Source organism: Aotus nancymaae, unplaced genomic scaffold (genome assembly GCF_030222135.1).
Source record: "Aotus nancymaae isolate 86718 unplaced genomic scaffold, 86718_ANA_hifiasm-v0.15.2.pri h1tg000062l, whole genome shotgun sequence".
NCBI classification, from domain to species: domain Eukaryota; kingdom Metazoa; phylum Chordata; class Mammalia; order Primates; family Aotidae; genus Aotus; species Aotus nancymaae.
The window spans coordinates 22,498,025-22,517,992 of NW_026988476.1; the positions used below are offsets into that span (position 1 = coordinate 22,498,025).

Genomic DNA, 19,968 nt, shown 5'->3' on the forward strand with positions numbered 1-19,968 from the left:
AGTCACAAAAGAGAGTAAATCAGTTAGAACTGATTCTTCACTGACCTGTAGTTCCTGTTACATAGAACAGACTTAGTTGCTTTTCTTTCAAAGCCTAGTTTTTCTTTTCTATGAATTATCTAATATTCCCATTTTGCTTAAGTTAGCAAAGTCGAATTTCTGTTGCTTGTAAGCAAAGAAATCCAACTGATAGAGGGAGAGTGGTCCAAGAGAGGGCACAACAGAGACTACAGAAGGATTGTGAAGGTAGCCTGAAACCCAGATACTTTATTTAAAATTATTACAAACATTTCTGTCAAAATTGCTGATAAAGGTACAATGACTAGTCGATTTCATGTTTCTGTGTGGTGGTACTTAATTAGCATTTTCTAATGATTAGGCTAATGATGTTTTATTACTACAAACTGCATTTAGAGTTCACTCCATATTTCCCATATTAGAAATAAAAGCAAATGAAAATGAGTTGAATTAATAAGGCATCACATGCTACAGGGAAAAAACTGAGGAGAGGGTGCTGAGAGTAGCAAAGGGTCTATGTTATAAGGAAATATATGCACTTGTTGAATTTTAGCTGTTGATTCTTTAAATTCCAGTTATAATACTCAGTTGTACCAGGCAAACCATGTGAAGAAAATTTAAAGAACAAGATACCAAGTAGATATTAAAAGGAAAAATACAGTGGAGCACCAAATAGAATATTCTCAACAAAAGTCTCAAAAAATGCACAGAGCAAAAATGAGACAAACAACTGCTACAAACAGATCAGTCTAACAACTAAGTGATTTGGAATGAAAATTAACTCTTTGGCTAATCTTTCCCTCTCACATAGATGAGGCCATATGGCTCAGGGAGACCAACTGATTTGTCTGAAGCTTGCAAGGGTAGATTTGAGAGATGCTTCAAATGAGGGAGCCTCTCTTTGCCTGAGACGATGGCAGAATGCTGACTTCCTGTTCAATCTGAAATTTAGTCATATAACTCGTAGAAATAAGAGGTTTTAAGACTCCCTTAAAATATAAGTATCATTCTGAGTCCTCTTTTACGGTTATACTATTACTTTCTGAAAATATTATAAAAATTGATTCATTAGAAAAGATAAAATTGTATCCAGGTAATAATCAGGATAAGACCATCTAATAGATATCTTTAATAGCCAAAATTTTTTCAAACATAATACTTGAGCAGGACCAGGAAATTCTGGAAACCTTGTCTGTCACAGGTTAGTTTAACACAAGGTTACTGGACCTTGGCACTACTAACATTTTAGGCAGGATAAGTCTTTGTTGTGGGGGCTGTCAAATGTAGGTTATTTAGCAGCATCCCTGGCCTCTATTCACTAAATGCCAATAACTGCCCCAGTCATGACATCAAAAATGTCTCCCGACATCGCCAAATATCCCCTGGGGAGCAGAACTGCCCCTAGGTTGACAAACACTGATATTAATATTGTGACTACAACAAAACAAATATAACTGCCAGCTGCATGAATGCACTGTGGAGTTAACTGCATTTAGAGTTATATTTTTGTTTTAATCCAAATACAAATCATGGCTACAACTAAGTTAATTATGCTAGTTTTTGTCTGGTACTGAACTGTACAATACAGTAGTCACAGGCCATATGTGGTTGATGAACACTTGAAATATGGCTACTCCGAAGTAAGAAATGCAGTAAGTATAAAATATGTATTGCATTTTGAAGACTTGATATAAAAAAGAATGTAAAATACCTCATTATTAATTTTTATATTAATTTAGCTAATTGGGGTACACTATTGGGTGAAAAATAACATCAAGGACTGGGCACAGTGGCTCACGCCTGTATTCTCAGCACTTTGGGAGGTTGAGGCAGGCGGATCACCGGAGGTTGGGAGTTCGAGACCAATGTAACCAATATGGTGAAACCCTGTCTCTAAAACAAAAACAAAAAACAACGAAAAAAATCCATCAAAATTATGCTTTGCTCACTTTTACTTTGTTTAATGTAGTTACTAGAAATTACTAAATGAAATATGTGACTTTTATTATAATTCGATTGGACGACACTAGTCTACAAATTTGAATGATTTAGTATTATTCTTTAAGGAAATAAGTCAATCATGCTAAAAAAAGACTTTGGAAACCAAAGCTCTATAAAATTAGTTCACTTTCAAGCATCATAACTCTTTATCACACTTAAATGATTTTTCTGCTTCTTTAAACTAATTACTTCTATTCCAATGCTTTATTCTCAGAGTTTCAATTGGTTCTTTTCTGACTGCCAATTTATCTTCATGTTGTTCCTTATCATTCTCCTGCACATCTGTTTCTTTCATACACTTGGGAACTTTCTCAGTGTCATGTTGAGATGTTGCAGCATCCATCATACTTAGAAAATCGTAAGCTGGAAGAGGAGGTTTCCATTCCTGAGCAGGTAAAATTGCTGGAAGGAAGAAACAATCAAAGGTTAAAGATTAACCGCTATAAAATCATCACATCAATACACTAGAAAATGTTTTATTTTGAAAAATATGTTTGTAGAAGTGAAAGCTGTATTAGTTTTACTTATCTAAGCAAAGCTAGTATTTTTTTTTTTTTTACTGTCATTGTCAACAAGAACCTTTTCCTCAGATCAGGTTTTCCTTAAAAAAAAAAGAAAGAAAGAAAGGAAATTTGATACATTTGTCATTACTAGTCATTTTCTTTTCTCTCTCTCTTTTTTTTTTTGATATTGAGTCTTGCTCTGTCACCCAGGCTGGAGTGCAGTGGCATGATCTCAGCTCACTGCAACCTCCACCACCCAGGTTCAAGGCAATTCTCCTACCTCAGCCTCCCCAGTACCTGGGATTACAGGCATGCACCACCACACCTGGCTAATTTTTTTTTTTTTTTGTATTTTTAGTAGAGATGGGGTTTCACCACGTTGGTCAGGCTGGTCTCAAACTCCTGACCTCAACTGATCCTCCCACCTCAGCTTCCCAAAGTGCTGTGTTACAGGCATGAGCCACCGCACCCAGCTGCCATTTTCATATTATATTTACAAGCTATTACTTTCTTTTAAAAAGGAAAATATGAATGGGGAAAAAAGGTCCATAATCTCAATGCCAGTTAACCTTTGTTGAGGTTTTAAAAAATAGCAATATGTGTAACAAGATCATGCACACATATGTAAAAGGTTAAATGAAAAAGTCTCCTGCTTCCTTCTCTACTCCAGTCTCTATTGCCAAAGAAATGTAACTATTTCTTATGAATCATTCGAGAAAAAAATTTTGGAACATATGTAATTATTTATTATATATTTATACATGTTTCCTTATATTTTAAAGCATTTTTTCTGTTCTTGAAGCTTTTGATTAACATCTTTTCCACGTACTTTATGAAAACAAGTTCATTTTATAAAAATAATAGACAATAATTAAAAATTGCCATGGAATCAACTGTACTATATATGGACAGTGATTAAATAATTTCTCTTAGATGAGCTTCATGGCAATGAATCTTAACATTATTTTTAAATATTGTTATTAAAACAGGAAAACAGATTAAGGCTGATAACATATACATGGGATAAATTAGCTAACTTCCATTTACTAGACAATTTACAAAATAGTTTTAGAATGTAACTGGCCCATGTAGAATACTATTTTGAAAAATAAACTATATAAGGAAGTGTACAAAGTAAACCTTCTAAAAATAAATTCCAATGAAACAATCTATGCACTTACATGCTAAAAAATAATAATAAATGCTCATAAGATACAAACTTGAGCATCTCTCATAAATCAAGTACCTTTAAGAGCTTAGAGAAACCATATAAATTGCAATTTCCTAGAGTAGATTAAAAGCTCAAACAAAAATCTGTATATGTACACATGCAGTACAGCTGTACTTCACTTATTGATATATAATTTCCTCATTCATACTCAATATATGAAATCCTGGTAATTGGTACATCAGCAGGATAATAAATTTAGGCTACCCATGGAATTGATGTTTTAAATTGGTGTTGCCAGGTTAGCAGATTCAGAAGTGACAAATGGATGACATATTTTCTTGAATATAATGAACAGGTAAGAAGAATGACTGTAGTTTGCAATATGCAAATAAATGTTTACTAAAGTATCTGTAAGAATCCAGTTTAGGCTGGGCATGGCGGCTCACATCTGTAACCAGCACTTTGGGAAGCCAAGATGGGAGAACTGCTTGAGCCCAGGAGTTCAAGACCAGCCTGGGAAACATAGTGGGAGCCCTTCTCTACAAAAAATAAATTAGCTGGGCATGCTGGCATGCACCTGTAGTTCCAGCTACTCGGGAGGCTGAAGTGGAAGGTTCACTTGAGCCCACATGGTTGAGGCTACAAGTAACTCAAACCTGGATGACAGAGTGAGACGCTGTCTCAACAACCACCAAGAGTCCAGTTTAAAGTATAGCATGTAGCAAATATTATATTTAACAATATTTATTCTTTAAGGTCAAAGCTGCAGCCTAGTGGTCTGAGACTATGACAAAATGCCTGAAACATTCCAATTCTGCTAATTACTTGCTAAAGGAACTCTATAAAGATCTTAATGTTTTCAATTGCAAATAAAACTGTACTCTAATAACGTAAGAGTAATAAATACACTATTCATCAAATCAGTAATGACAACAAATAATGCTAATTAACATTTATTGAGCCTTTACTATATACAAGCATTATTCATTTAATCTTTATAATTTTATAGACGAGAAGACCAAAGCATACAAAGATCAGGGAACTGGGCCAAAGTTAAGTGTAAATCGCAAATAAGAATTGCCAGTGGCGACAGTTTCACAGAAATTAAGATATGCAACAAGTAAGGTGAGGCGGACACCAGTGGCACCATGTTACTGATTTAGGCTATTTCCAGAATGTCCCTACAACCCACACCACCCCAATCCCATCTCAGAGCACCTTGGCAAAGATCTATCTACCAGAGATGCCGAGAGCAGGCCCTGCTAGCATAGAAGGCAGAATCCAATAAACAGAGACTGTTCAGTTTTCTTCTTCCTGTTGCAGAGGCTACAGGATTAATTTAAGAACAGAGCAGTGATGCACAGAAATGATGGAAAACCTCAAAGAATGAGCTGGCAAAGACATTAACAAAATTGCAAAAGAATACACACCAGTCTCTCAGAAAACTCAAAAGTATAATAACGTTATTTCTTTCCTCTGGGTAATGGTTTAAGCTGAGGAACCAAAGCCCTCAGGGATGTTCCTGGTAGGAAAGGATCTTTACATAGGTAATGAAAATACAGTAGAGTTTATACTTTATAAAGTACCTCTGCATACATTTTTAAAATAGCTATGTGATGTATTCAGAGTGGGAACTATTAATCTCATTAATAGTTGTAGAGGAGGACACCAAGAATGACTTGCCTAGAGCCACACAGTAATCAAGGAAGCTAGGTCAGGAGCTCAGGTTTCTGTGTTTTGAACATACTCACTTTTTTAAATTTAAGCAATTCTGTTTGAGAAACATTCTAGCCCCAGCTAAACATAATCTTGACTTAGAGTCCCTGGGAACTCTGTGTCACTGCTGCTCCAAAATAACTATACTCATTTGACTCTATAAATCAGCAATGCAGACAGTAAAGTGAACAGAGACTTTCTGAGGAATTTAAAAGAGCTGGAAAGAGCTCTATACCATGTGGTGAGAATGAAGTATTCAAAGATGAGTGATAACAACTACAGAAAGGTCTCCTTCCAGATCCACTTAAAGAAAATATTGAATAATTTATTCTGTCCCATTTCCTAGGAAAATATTAAAACCAGTAAGTTACTTCAGAAAATTGCGACAAAAATACTATCTAAAGGAACCCAGAATAGCCAAAATGTCTTGAAAACGAAGAACAGGGCCAGGTGCATGTCTCATGCCTGTAAGCCCCACACTTTGGGAAGTTGAGGAGGGAGGATTGTTTGTGGCCAGCAGTTTGAGACTAGCCTGGACAACACAGTGAGACCCTGTCTCTACAAAAAGAAGGACAAAAAAACGAAGCCAGGCTTGGTGGTGCATGTATGTAGTCCTAGCTCCTTGGAAAGCTGAGGTAGGAGAATCCCTTGAGCCCAGGAGTTCAGGGCTGTAGTAAGTGATGCTTGCACCCCTGCACTCCAGCCTTGGTGACAGAGTGAGACCCTGTCTCGAAAAAAAATTAATAAAACAAGAAAATGAAAAACAAAGTTGGAGAAATCAAATTTCCCAATTTTAAAATCTACTACAAAGCTACAATAATCAAGACAGTGCAGTACTAGCATAAAGACAGCCACAAAAACATATACATAAATGCTCAAAGCAGCATTATTCATAATCGCCATAAGTAAAGGTAACCAAACTGTCCATCAACTAAGGAATGGATAACAAAATTTGTCAGATCCATGCAGTGGAATATTATTCATCTATAAAAAGGAAGGAATTACTGGTTCATGCTATAACATGGTTGATCCTTGAAAACCTTACAATAAGTGAAAGAAGCCAGACATAAAAAGCCATATATTTATTATATGATACCATTTATATGAAATGTCTAGATAAGGCAAATCCATAAATCCATAAATAGATAAGTGGGTACCAAAGGGTGGACAGAGGAGAAAATTGGGAGTGACTATTAACAGGTATGGCATTTCTTTTTGGGGTGATGAAAATATTCTGGAATTCAGCAATGGTAGTAGTTGCACGGTCTTGAGAATGCACTAAAAAGTACTGAATTGGGTGAATTTTATGGTACATGAATTATATTTCAATGAAAAATATCATCCATATGCTACTTAAGCATAATATGTTAGTTAAAACTGCTTAACTTGACAGAAATGAAGTAGATCACTTAGGAAGGATGGATTTGGTGTAATAACTGACACTAAAATAAATTCAAGTATCTAATGAAATACATACAAATATACATAACGGTAGATTCATACTATACATGATAGCTGACATAATACTGAATGGGAATTTGTATACCAGATTGTGTGTGTATACACTTACATATATACACACATACATATTTACATATATACATACACATACACACCTTATTTCAGGACTCTGTCATGAAACAGTGTCAAAATATTATTTTAAGATAGATCATCTAGTATCTAATAAAATCCATGTATAATACTTAGGAGACTTTATTACATCAAATTTCACACTATTTGCTCAATATACTATAATAATCTAAGTTGCTACATGTTACTTATTTAAATTATAGCTACAGGTGTATTGTTGCCACAACTATGTATAAATGGTTAAGACTCAAATATAAATTAATATATACGTCCATACCACAAATGTAAATTTTTCTATGTTTTCAGAAAAGTAGAGACTATGACATGTTATAAACCAGGATCATAAATTCTGGGCCAAGATCTATTTTCCTGTGGTTCAAAATTTTGGCTCTGTCCAAATCAGAAAGGAAGACCTTACATTGTTTCTGTTTGCAGATAGCATGATCTTATACATATAAAACCCCTGAAGACTCCACAAAAAAACCTGTTAGAACTAATCAACAAATTTAGCAAAGTTGCAGCATAGAAAATAAACATACAAAAATAACTAGCATTTCTATATGCTAAAAACAAACTATCTTAAAAAGAAATCAGAAAAACCCATTTACAATAGCATCAAAAAATAAAATGCTTAGGAATAAGCATTGTAATGCACTGATGAAAAAAACTGAAAGCAAAAATAAATGGAAAGATATCCCGTGTTCATGAATTGGAATATTGTTAAAATGCCTATACTACCCAAAGTGATCCACAGATTCAATATAATTCCTATCAAAATTCTAGTGACATTTTTCACAGAAATAGAAAAAAAAAAAATCCTAAAACTCATATGAAAGCATGAAAGACCTGAATAGCCAAAGCAATCTTGAGCTAAAAGAACAACACTGGAGGCATCATATTACCCGAGTACAAAATGTACTACAAAGCTATAGTAATCAAACCAGCATGGTACTGGCATAAAGACCAACGGAACAGAATAGGGAGACCAGAAATAAATCCAGACATTTGCTGTCAACTGATCTTTGACAAAGCTACCATTGTCATACAATGGGGAAAGGGCAGTCTCTTAAATAAATGGTGCTGAGAAAACTAGATATTCACATGCAGAAGAATGAAACTGGACCCTTATCTCACTCTTAACTAAAAAGATATTAAATACTTAAATGTAAGAACTTAAATTACTAAAAGAAATTATTAGACAAAAACATTACAGAAATTCTCCAGGACATGGGACTGGGCAGATTTCCTAATACCCCACAAGCACAAGCAACCAAAGCGAAAATGGACAAATGGGATCACGTCAAGTTAAAAACAAAGCTTCTTCACAGCAAAGGAAACAATAAACAATCAACAATGTGAAGAGATAACCCACAGAATGGAAGAAAATATTTACAAACTACCTGTCTGACAAGGGATTAATAACCAGAGAATATAAGGAGCTCAAAAATAATCTGATTTTAAAATGGGCAAAAGATCCAAATAGACACTTCTCAAAAGAAGACATTCAAATGGAAAACAGGCATTTCTGAAAATAGGTATTTCTCTGATCATCAGAGAAAAGCAAATCAAACCTACAATGAAGTATCATCTCACCCCAGCTAAAATGGCTTTTATCAAAAACAAAGGCAATAACAAATGCTGACAAGGATGCAGAGGAAAAGGAAGCCTTGTATACTTTGGGGGCCTCAAGACTTCAGTGGAGAAAGTAGCTGCAGATGGAGTCTAAATAGCAAGAGAACTATAATAAGAAGTGGTACCTGCAGGTATAACTGAATTGCTACAATCTTATGATGAAACTTGAATTGATGAGAAGTTGCTTTTCATGAGTAAGCAAAGAAAGTGGTTTCTTGAGTTGGAAACTACTGGTGAAAATGCTATGAACATTGTTGAAATGACAACAATGGATTTAGAACATTCCATAAACTTAGTCAATAAAGCAGCAGCAGGATTTCAAAGAATTTACTTCAATTTTGAAAGACGTTCTACTGTGAATAAAATGCTATCAAACAGCATCATATACTACAGAGAAATCTTTTGTGAAAAAAAAGGTTAATCAATGCTACAAACTTGTTTTTTTTTTTTGTAGTTTATGTAAAAATTTGACCAAATGTAGAAAAGTGATACTATTTTTTTTTCAGATTGTGAAATGCGTCCTCTAATGTCAGATAAAAATGGTAAGAATCACCCTTTGAATTTTCAAATAGGTATCTTATAGTTTATCAACTCAGTGTTCATTTGGTATCTATTAGTACCTTTGCTTTGCAAGGCTGGAACTGGATACAATTCAAGGTCATTCACTTGGCAAGTAAGAGTGTGAAAACAGAGTACTACACGCAGTGTACTTTTTTTTTTTTTTTAAAGGAAAAAAGAAAAAAAATTGAAGGAGAGGAAGAAAAAGGAAGAGAAAGAGGGAGAGAGAACGGGAGTATTGCTTTATTGCCCAGGCTAGAATGCAGTCTAAAAATGGGAATTGAAAACCTCTTTTATGCCAATAATTGTGCTTAACAATGGAGACAGGAAGGAATAAGGGAAGAAAATAAGAAACAAGCAGCCAACCAATATTTCATTTAAACCTATGAAATGCTATGCAATTACTGAGGAGTGATTTACTTCCAATTATGTAGTCAATTTTGGAATAGGTGTGATATGATACTGATAAGAATGTATGTTTTGTGTATTTGAAGTGGAGAGTTCTATAAATGTTTATTAAGTTTACTTGTTCTGGGTCTGAATTCAAGTCCTGGATATCTTTGTTAATTTTCTGTCTCGTTGATCTGTCTAATATTGACGTGATGTTACAGTCTCCCACTATTTTTTTTTTTTTGGAGATGGAGTTTCGCTCGTTACCCAGGCTGGAGTGCAATGGCGCGATCTCGGCTCACCGCAATCTCCGCCTCCTGGGTTCAAGCAATTCTCCTGCCTCAGCCTCCCAAGTAGCTGGGACTACAGGCGTGCACCACCACGCCCAGCTAATTTTTTTGTATTTTTAGTAGAGACGAGGTTTCACCATGTTGACCAGTATGGTCTGGATCTCTTGACCTTGTGATCTACCCACCTCGGCCTCCCAAAGTGCTGGGATTATAGGCGTGAGCCACCGCGCCCGGCCCAGTCTCCCACTATGATTTTGTGGGAGTCTAAGTCTCTTTATAAGTCATTAAGAACTTGTCTTATGTATCTGGGTACTCCTGTATTGGGTGTGTATATATTTAGGATCATTAGCTCTTCTTGTTGCATTGATCCTTTTACCATTATGTAATGTCCTTCTTTGCCTCTTTTGATCTTTGTTGCTTTAAAGTCTATTTTATCAGAGGCAAGAATTGCAACTCTTGCTTTTTATCTATTTATTTTTTGCTCTCCGTTTGGTTGGTAAATCTTCCAACGAAGAAAAGTGATACTATTACATATGATACAGTTGCAAGAATCTAAAGAAAAGTGTAGGTTTCATTCAATTGCACAATTTGTCAGTGTATTTCCTGAGTAGTGTGGTGCTAAAGAAATAGGAGCGGGGTGGTGGGATGGGGTGGATAGGGGATTCAAATAAGCCAGAAGCAGGGTGATTTTTAGTCGGAATTGTAAACTTTAGTTGGCCCCGACATGCTGCTAGGGAATGTGGAATGTTCCAGCTCTGAGATGTTAACTGAGAAAACAGAAGTAAAACAAAGCCAATGTGTGCAGCCCTGTCTACAAAATCCTCCATTATCCAGTTTAATCAGGAGTTTCTTGGTCTTTTATTAACTTGGTCCCAAAGAAGGAATTCATGTCCTAGATAAGTAAATCTTCAATTTGCTATTCCCTGAAGTATGGAAATGAAGTTGGGCCAATTTTTAATCTCTGTTGCCAGAGAGGCCCTTTCTGCTAAGAGAGAAAAAAAAAAAACCTCTTCTGCTCAACTTATTAATGACTTGTAGTCTTTTGGATATGGTTGACCTGAATTGGACTGAACTCCACCATATTCCTGCTGAGTGGATGGGTCATTATTGGAATGAGACATTTGCTCCTCAGAGAACAACTTTATTTTTATTTTATTTTTTCTTGAGATGGAGTCTCACTCTGTTGCCTATGCTGGAATTCAGTGCAGTGATCTCGGCTCACTGCAACCTCCACTTTCTGGGTTCAAGGAATCCTCCTGCCTCAGCTTCCTGGAGTAGCTGAGACTACAGGCAGGCGCCATCATAATTTTTGTAATTTTAGTACTGACAGGGTTTCACCATGTTGGCCAGGTTGGTCTTGAACTCCTGACCTCAAGTGATCTGCCTGCCTTGGCCTCCCAAAGTGTTGGGATTACAGGCGAGAGCTACCACACCCGGCCAGAGAACAACTTTAGAATGAAGGAAATATGCAGAACATCACATCAAGGATCTATCCAGAAAATATGTGGGTAATTACGACCATTTCCCAAGCATTCTATGTTGACTGTTTGAGAGGATGTTTGTTCTGCATGGTGGAGTGTGAAGGGCCAGGATTCTTAGGTTAATCTATCCATGGGTTATGACTTCCCACAATACACCCCCACCCCGCCCTTTTATTAGCTCTGGATGGAAAATCCTCACCTATGTGATGGTCCCTGGTCTCTCCTATAGTTCGACTAACAGTTGTCCCAAAAGGTTATGTTCTTCAGCATTTTAAATAGACCACTAGATATTGGGGTCGGTGTTCTTCAAAGTGTGAGGCTGCCTATTCTCCCAGAAACCAAATGCCCTCTGTCTTAAGAAAGTATGCTTACTAGGAAATACCCTGCCTACCTTAGGAATAAATGCAACTTAAGGAAAAAATAAGAGAGCTGAAAATGTTGGTGCCATTTGGGGGGCAGGGGAAGGAAAGGAATGAGATTTAACTGGTGCTCAAAGCTTCTCCGATACAAAATATTTGGTCATGTATTCATAATTTGCTTGACATTTCCAGCAAAGTGAAGATGGCACTAACAAAAGGAACTTCTTACAAGAAGAGAAAGACCCACGGAGCTCCGGAGTTTCTGTTGAAACAAGACTCTTGTTTTGATTATGTACAGTTAAGTTCATTTAGTGTCTGATCCAGTGTCTGATGTAAGCCCACGTTCTCTTCTTTTTTTATTTTTATTTTTTGAGACGGAGTTTCGCTCTTGTTACCCAGGCTGGAGAGCAATGGAGCGATCTCAGCTCACCGCAACCTCCGCCTCCTGGGTTCAGGCAATTCTCCTGCCTCAGCTTCCCGAGTAGCTGGAACTACAGGCACGCGCCACCATGCCCAGCTAATTTTTTAATTTTTAGTAGAGACGGGGTTTCACCATGTTGAGGAGGATGGTCTCGATCTCTTGACCTCGTGATCCACCCGTCTCGGCCTCCCAAAGTGCTGGGATTACAGGCGTTAGCCACCGCGCCCGGCCCAGCCCATGTTCTCTTTGGCCTGGGCAAGCTTCTCTTCCAGGTCATCAATGGTCTTTTCCAGTTTTGCCACCATTCTCTGCAAATTCAGCACGGGTCTCAGCCTCTTTCAGTTTGTCAGACAGAAGTTTAATTTCTTCATATTTGTCTTCCTTTTCAGAATACTTTTCAGATGCAGCCTCCAGCAACTTCAGATTGTTAGTAACATTCTTGAGTTCTTCTTCCAGGTCACCACATTTTAGTTCAGACACCTCCGCACGCTCCTCTGCCCTCTCCAGCTCACCCTCCAGGAAGACCAGCTTACGAGCTACCTCCTCGTTATTTGCGGTCAGCCTCTTCCTTAATGTACTTGGCCTCTTTGAGCTGCATCTCCTGAATCTCTATCTTCTCCTCATCCTTCATGGCCCGGTTTTCTATCACCTTCATTCCTCTCTCACTCTCAACTGCGGCCTTTTCCGCCTCCTCCAGTTTCTGCAGGGCTGTGGCCAGTCATTCCTGAGCCCTGTCCAGCTCCTCCTCAACGAGCTGGATGCGTCAGTTATGGGCGGCCACATCACCTTCAGCTTTCTCGCGCCGGCTCGCGCTCTCCATCCAGCTCCCGCTGCAGGCCCTGGGCGCGCGGTCTTCCGCCTCGTCCGCCTGCTGCTGCAGGGCCCGGATCTTGCGTTTCACCGCCTCCAAGGAGTTGAGGCCGACCATGGCGCAGAGGCGCATGGGCAGCGGCGGGCGCTCGGCTGGGCTCAGCTCCCGCAAGAACTGCACGGCCGCGACCCGGTCCCCCAGGCTTTGTCTGCGCGGGGGCCGCCCCCCGCCTCTCCCTTCATTGTTGTCTGATTGTAAGAAATTGCCACAGCCCAATCTTCAGCAGTTCAGCAACCACCACCTGTTGGTTTGGCTGTGGAGACAAGACCCTCCTTCATCAGCCAAAACGTTACAATTCCCTGAAGGCTTAGATAATTATTAGCAATTATTAGCAATATTTTTAAATTAAGGTAAAAACATTTTTTAGACATAATGCTATTAAGCATTTAATAGACTACAGCATAGGGTAAACATAACTTTTGTATATACTTGGAAACCAAAAACACTTATATGATTTGCTTTATTTCAATATTCACTTTATTGTGGTGGTCTCAAACTGAACCCACAATATCTCTAAGGTATGCCTGTACTAGAACCAGAATTTCATATAATAATCTACTATTTGTAAAATATTGTGATTTTCTATAAAACCACATATTTGCTTACAGTTATAAAAAGAAAACAAAATGGCATGCATATGAAAAAACTACACAAGAAATATCTTCTGAAATCTATAATTTTAAATTTTACAAAAATAGATGAAAGACATGCTTTGGTAGGCCAAAGCTCCCACTGTAACAATTCTTTTAATGGCATAAATTACCAAAATCATATGTTTGAATACACTGGTGATCTATACAAGCAACATGGACTTAATGAATTAAAATTCAAGAAACAGGCCTTCATAAGGGAGCCGCTCACTGAAGCCTTGCACCTTTGGCCTCCCAATCAGAGACTGTCCACATGGACAACACTACCAGCATCTTAATAACTCATCCTACCATTCTTTAGGTATATTTAGAGTTTAAACTTTATGGAACAAAATGCAGAACTATGTCTATTAAACAAAACAGAACACTTACTGATAGGATTTTCTAGTCCTGCTTCTAATTTCTTCAGCCACAATACAAGGTTTTCTTCAATTATAGCCTGGTCTGAAGGAAATGCAAATACTTGGCCACCTGAATGCAGATTCACCAAAACAAGAAGAGGAAGAGGAGGCAGAGGATCAAAATATGCCCGCAAGATTCCTCTCCCCACTGGAGTATTCTTTCTGAAAAAGGGAACAATTGAACATATTAATGTTTCTTTCTACAACAAAATAATGAAAACAGTAGTTTGTATAACATTAAACTTTTACGTAGTATCATTCCAGTAAGTTCAGTTTATGAAAAGATGTCCTAAAAACCAAGAGTTCTATGACTATGTTACTGGATTCTTTAAAAGTTTCTTTTTAATATGGGCACTTTGTTTAACTTAGGAGAAAAGTGGCAGCCCATGACAATTTTAACAAAAAGCAGGCATAGCCCAAAGGCTTGTCAATTTAGGCTTGACACAACCAACAGTTTCCTTCCAACATTTGGCCAAGTATCTGATCGTATGTCAGCTCAAAAATTAAATGATTACATAACTAGAAGATAACGAGATACTTATTTTTATAAATGCTTCTTTTCCATAAAATCATGCCTTTTCTCAAGAAAAAGAAGGCAATAATTTCAAATTAAAGAAGTAAAAATAATTACATTCATTAAAAAAAAACCTCTAAGTTAAAGAGACTTAGTTTTCCTAATGGAACACATTCCACATTTTATAAAATATTATTTTACTCTTAGATACCTATATAATAATTATCTGGGAAAATTTGCCTCAAGCAGAATGCACTTCACAGCAAAAATGTACACTGCCCCATTTCTATTATTTTTCAAATGAGTTTAAAGAATAAAATATGTCTTTCATCTGATGATTCTGAACAAGGAACAGTGTATTATTTGTGAATTTTGTTCACAAACATTAAATGTAACACAATCCATACATCTAGAAAACATAATAGGAAATATTGCTGATAGACGTACTGAAATCTGAACTTTAAAAATACAGAAGTACAGAAAAAGGAACTGAAGGAAAAAGCCAAAATATCACAATGTTTACTTTCTGTATTTGCCAAATTTTCTGAATGGGCATCAATTACTTTTAAAAGTCAGAACAATTATTGCTTTTAAAATTTTACCGTACAATAAAATTCAATCTAAAATAAGGTCATCTTGGACCTTGTTTGGGAGAATTTAGTTACTAAAATATCATGACAACATATTTGATTCCATAAAATTAACTCCAAAGGTATAGAGAGTTTCGTTTCCTAATAAAAATGTAATAATTATTACACTTTCTTTACCTTCTACACATTGAAAAATAAAAACATACTTACAGATTTAACCAGCAGGGAGTAAATGAATCCAAGTATTTCTGCTTTACCAGTGTCAATATTGCGTTTTTATATTGAGGATTTACGCTGCCATCACTGAACAAAATCAATAATGGTTTCTGAAGTCTGAAATAACTGGGAAGATTTTCCACAGTGATTTCTGGCTGTCAAAGAAAAGGAATAACAAAAACAAAAAATGCATGAGGGATGAAAATGCATAAAATAGAAAATAATATTCAAATCGCTCAATTTTAGTTTGTAAAATGTAATTCAAACACATTTTAACTTAAGTAGATATTTTACTATATTAATAACTATGAATCTCAATCTTTGTATTTAATTCCACCTCATCTTGAGTTATTTTCAAAATAAAACTACTTATAGAATTTGAGAATAAATTAATTTAAAGGAGTCCCCTATTTTACAAGATGTAACACTTCTAATAATTTGTTATGCTAAAGTCTGGACCAGACTAACCAATATACACATGATAAGTGAAACTCTTGTTATATTTTTCCTCTAACACAAAAATTTTGAAGAGAACTATAAGGTGAAAAAATATTTCTTTCTTTAACATCTATCATTACTTAAAATAATAAATAAGAATAGATACAATTTTACTTTTTCCAATATTATGGTTAAAATAATAATTAAAATAACCAAAAAATATGCTAAAACAAATCCAAACACCAATCTCATTTGAGTTTAAAATAACTAATTTAATACAAAATTAGAAACCTAATCCTTTTATCATTTTTATTATTAATTAAAAGATAGGAGGCTAGGCACGGTAGCTCACGCCTGTAATCCCAGCACTTTGGGAAGCCAAGGCAGGCGAATCACCTGAGGTCAGGAGTTGAGACCAGCCTTGCCAACACGGCGAAACCCCATCTCTACTAAAAGTACAAAAATTAGCTGGGCGTGGTGGTGCACGCCTCTAATCCCAGCTACTTGGGAGGCTGAGGCAGGAGAATCACATAAACCCAGGAGATGGAGGCTGCAGTGAGCTGAAATTGTTCCATGGCACTCCAGCCTGGGCAACAGAGTGAGACTCTGTCTCAAAAAAAGGAAAAAAAAAAAAAAGATAGGGGGATAATCATTCTCCTGCAATTTGCCAATGCTATGCACATTAAAATAAAATTTTGTATGTCTTTTCTCCTATTAATCTGCCTTTTGTCAGTTATTTTCATGGAACCATCAGAGGTTCCATGACAAAGGGGAAGCTTTCTCTTCGCCACTACACTCTTTTTATCTTAGAAATACTTCCTTTCTCCACTCACCTCCAACTCAGAGAAAGGGCCCAAAATTCTATTATATTAATATTAGCAGTAATGACTGTCTCCCCTCTCTCCCTTTCTATTTTTTCTTTCACAGCTTCCTGTAATGGGGTAGACTTAAATAGTCACTTGATTACAAGTCAGGATTCATGGAATTGTCACAGTAATAAAACTTCGAGCAAATCACTCTGCACCCCAATTTTAAAATCTGTGAAATGAGGGAATTGAAAGGAAAAAAAAAAACCATTTAAAAATACAATTGTAGAAGACAATTTGTCTAAGCTGATAGTAACAAGAATTGGAAAGTTCAACAACAATGCTAATATATTTAGGATTAAAAATAGCAATGACATAGAATAATAAAGCCTTCTACCAGTTTCCATTTTTAGTCCCATGTCCATTATTTCATCCTCTGGATCATCTATGAGCTAGATACATCAATCAGATAAGTAACCCCCAGTTGACATATGAGGAAGCTGACACAGAGTCTAACTTCTTAAAGTCATCACAGCTAAGCAGTGGGAAGGAGTGATGTTAGAATCCAGGCATTCTGCTTACCAGTTTCCCCTTTCTTTGGATCTCACTACAAATTCAGATGAACTTGTTTTTAATGGTGTCAACCACCTCTAAATACCGTCCTAGTTAATCCTGAAATGCTAAATTCTGGCATATAACTTTCCCTATTCAGTTCTCAAAGCAGTTTGCACTTACCAATTCTCATTCTTCTTCAAATTCTTTCTCTTTCACACTCAAAATCTCCTTCTTACACCTTCCTCTTTCATGCCTTAAATCTTAGATCACTTTTTCTCCAAATTCCCCTATGCTGTCTTCTGGTGTTAGCTATCATCCTCTAATCTGCTAGATGAGTTAGATCCCTCTCCTAAATATTGACAGATCTTTTATTGAACAAGCAGAAACATTAGGTGAGACAGAATTACCACTGCTCAATTTAAACATTTATTGAGTACAAAATTCAAGATATTATGCTGGGTACTAAATCTATAAAGAAATAAGATCCTTTCCTTTCCTTCAAAGAGTTCATACTTCAGAAAAAGAAACAGTCTATAGACTGCTATAATAAAAAAAATTTAATGCATGACAATAAGAAAACCTATCAGTTTGAAATTAAGCTAAAAACACAAGGTAGGTGTGATGTTTAATACTGAGTGTCAACTTGACTGGATTGAAGGATGCAAAGTATTGATCTTGGGTGTATCTGTGTGGGTGTTGCTGAAGATTAACATTTGAGTCAGTGGGCTGGAAAACGCAGACCCTTTATCTGGGTGGGTATCATCTAATCAGCTGCCAGCACAGCTAGAACATAAAGCAGGCAGAAAAAAAGTGAAAAGAATAGACTAGCCTAGCCTAGCCTCCCAGCCTACATCTTCTCCTATGCTGGATACTTCCTGCCCTCAAACATCGGACTCTAAGTACTTCGGTTTTGGACTTGGACTGGCTCTCCTTGCTCCTCAGCTTGCAGGGACCTTGTGATCTTATGAGTTAATACTTAATTAACTCATATATATATATATATACACACACACACACACATATATATTTATATATATATATATATATATATATATATATATATATATATCCTATTAGTTGTGTCCCTCTAGAGAAACCTGACTAATACAGTAGAGGAGCTCATAGATGATTTTAGGAATTGATATTTGAGCTGGACCCTGGATAAAGAATAAGATCTTGACAGACTGAGGTGTGTGCTTGTGCAGGGATTCCAGACATAGGGAATATCATGAGGATAGGTTGAGAGCTATTAAAGCATACATAATACTTGGGAATAGTGACAATGAAGGATGCCAGAGTTAGGCATGCAAGAGGTAAATGTGGCTGTGAGATCAGATGAGTAATGCCTTGATAAGTATTCTAGCTCCTGGGAATACTGAGAAGATTTCTGTATTAGATTGGTGACACAGTTAGGCCTGTTTTTCAAAAGATGACTAACTAGAAAAGAAGGACCAGTGAAGGACCCTGCTCTTTCCTGTGTCTGGTCAAAAAAGAAAGACCAGCAGATCTGTGAGTTTAGAAGGAAATGGAGTTCTCAAATTAAAAACTCAGAATTAGGAATCATCAGCTGGTAGTGATGGTAGAAGTTATAAGTATGGATAAAATTTTCCAAAGAAAAAACATAGCAAAAGCAGAAAAAAAAAGAGTTGAAGATGTAATTCTAGGGAATAAATGAGACAGAGGGTGGTCAGAGGGATAAAAGAGGACTGAATTACAAAAGCCAGAAGAAAAGAATTTTAAGGAGGAATGGTGTAGACAACAGTTTTGTCTGCCACTGAGAGGCTAAGGGGAAACACAGTTAAGAGGTCATCAAATGTGGTACCTGGAAGGTGACCTTTGGCTCTTTGAGTATATAAGAGGCTATAACTGTGTGGGTCCTGGTATTCTAAACTTGTCAACAATAAAAGCATAAAAAAGGAATTCAATTTATCTGAGAAAAATACTAACAGGAAATAGTCTTAAATATATCATTGCTTACATAGTTAATTACTGTCTATTTCAGATTTAAGCATTATTTACCGGGCCCAATTTGTCATCAGGTTCATTAAAATAAAAACTTCACACCATAATAAAAAATCTTCACCCTCTGGTCATCGACTTTCTTTCCTCATCCAGATGAAGGAACTAAAGTCTCTCTAAAGCCTATTTAATCTTTTTTTATAACTGTTCAGTATTAAATTGAACATCACAAATAAAAACATTGGAAACAAACACAGTCACAATGCATATTACATCTGCTTTAATTGTAAAGAGATTTTGATACTCAGTTTCTCCTACGTTTCTAAGGTTTAACGAATATAATCTTTAAAAAATTAGAGACCAATTTTTAACCACTAGATATGCAAAGATAAAAAGGGTAAAATGATACAAATCTTCTGTAGGGCAATACAAAAACAGTTATCAGAAGCCTCAAAAGTCGGCCTACTCTTTGGATAAGCAATTCAATAATTCTAGAAATTTAACCTAAATCCATAATCATAGATTCATACCCAAAGATTATCTAAAAGGATGTTCCCTAAATTAAAAATAAAACAAAAACTAAAGACAGCTTAAATAACCATCAAGAGGAAATTGGCTAAATAAATTTTGGTACATTAGTAAACAATATTATGCAGATGTTAAAAATCAATATGTGTATCTATAGTACTTGATGAAAATGCCATTAATATAAAAAGGCACACAGATACATACAAAATTTTAATTTTGGGGAAATGTATTTCCTAACTTAAACTGGGTAGAAAAGTTATGGTTGATTATAATTTTCTTCTTTATACTTTACTGTATTATCTGAAAAAGC

General features: G+C 36.2%; 1 protein-coding gene and 1 pseudogene across 4 annotated transcripts in view; both read right to left on the reverse strand.

Moving 5' to 3' along the window:
• Positions 1 to 247: 247 nt before the first annotated feature.
• The window catches only part of TXNDC16 (thioredoxin domain containing 16), a 128,996-nt gene continuing 109,275 nt past the window's right edge, over positions 248 to 19,968 (reverse strand). For all 4 annotated transcript variants that reach the window (XM_064365870.1, XM_012451045.3, XM_064365871.1 and 1 more), the window contains 3 exons: positions 15,367 to 15,527; positions 14,024 to 14,214; positions 248 to 2,421 (listed from right to left, as the gene is read on the reverse strand). In XM_064365870.1, coding sequence (XP_064221940.1) covers positions 2,201 to 2,421; positions 14,024 to 14,214; positions 15,367 to 15,527 — 573 coding nt within the window. In that variant the 3' untranslated portion in view covers positions 248 to 2,200. The remainder of the gene's footprint in view (positions 2,422 to 14,023; positions 14,215 to 15,366; positions 15,528 to 19,968) is intronic.
• LOC105716421 (tropomyosin alpha-4 chain-like) lies at positions 12,053 to 13,058 on the reverse strand (annotated as a pseudogene).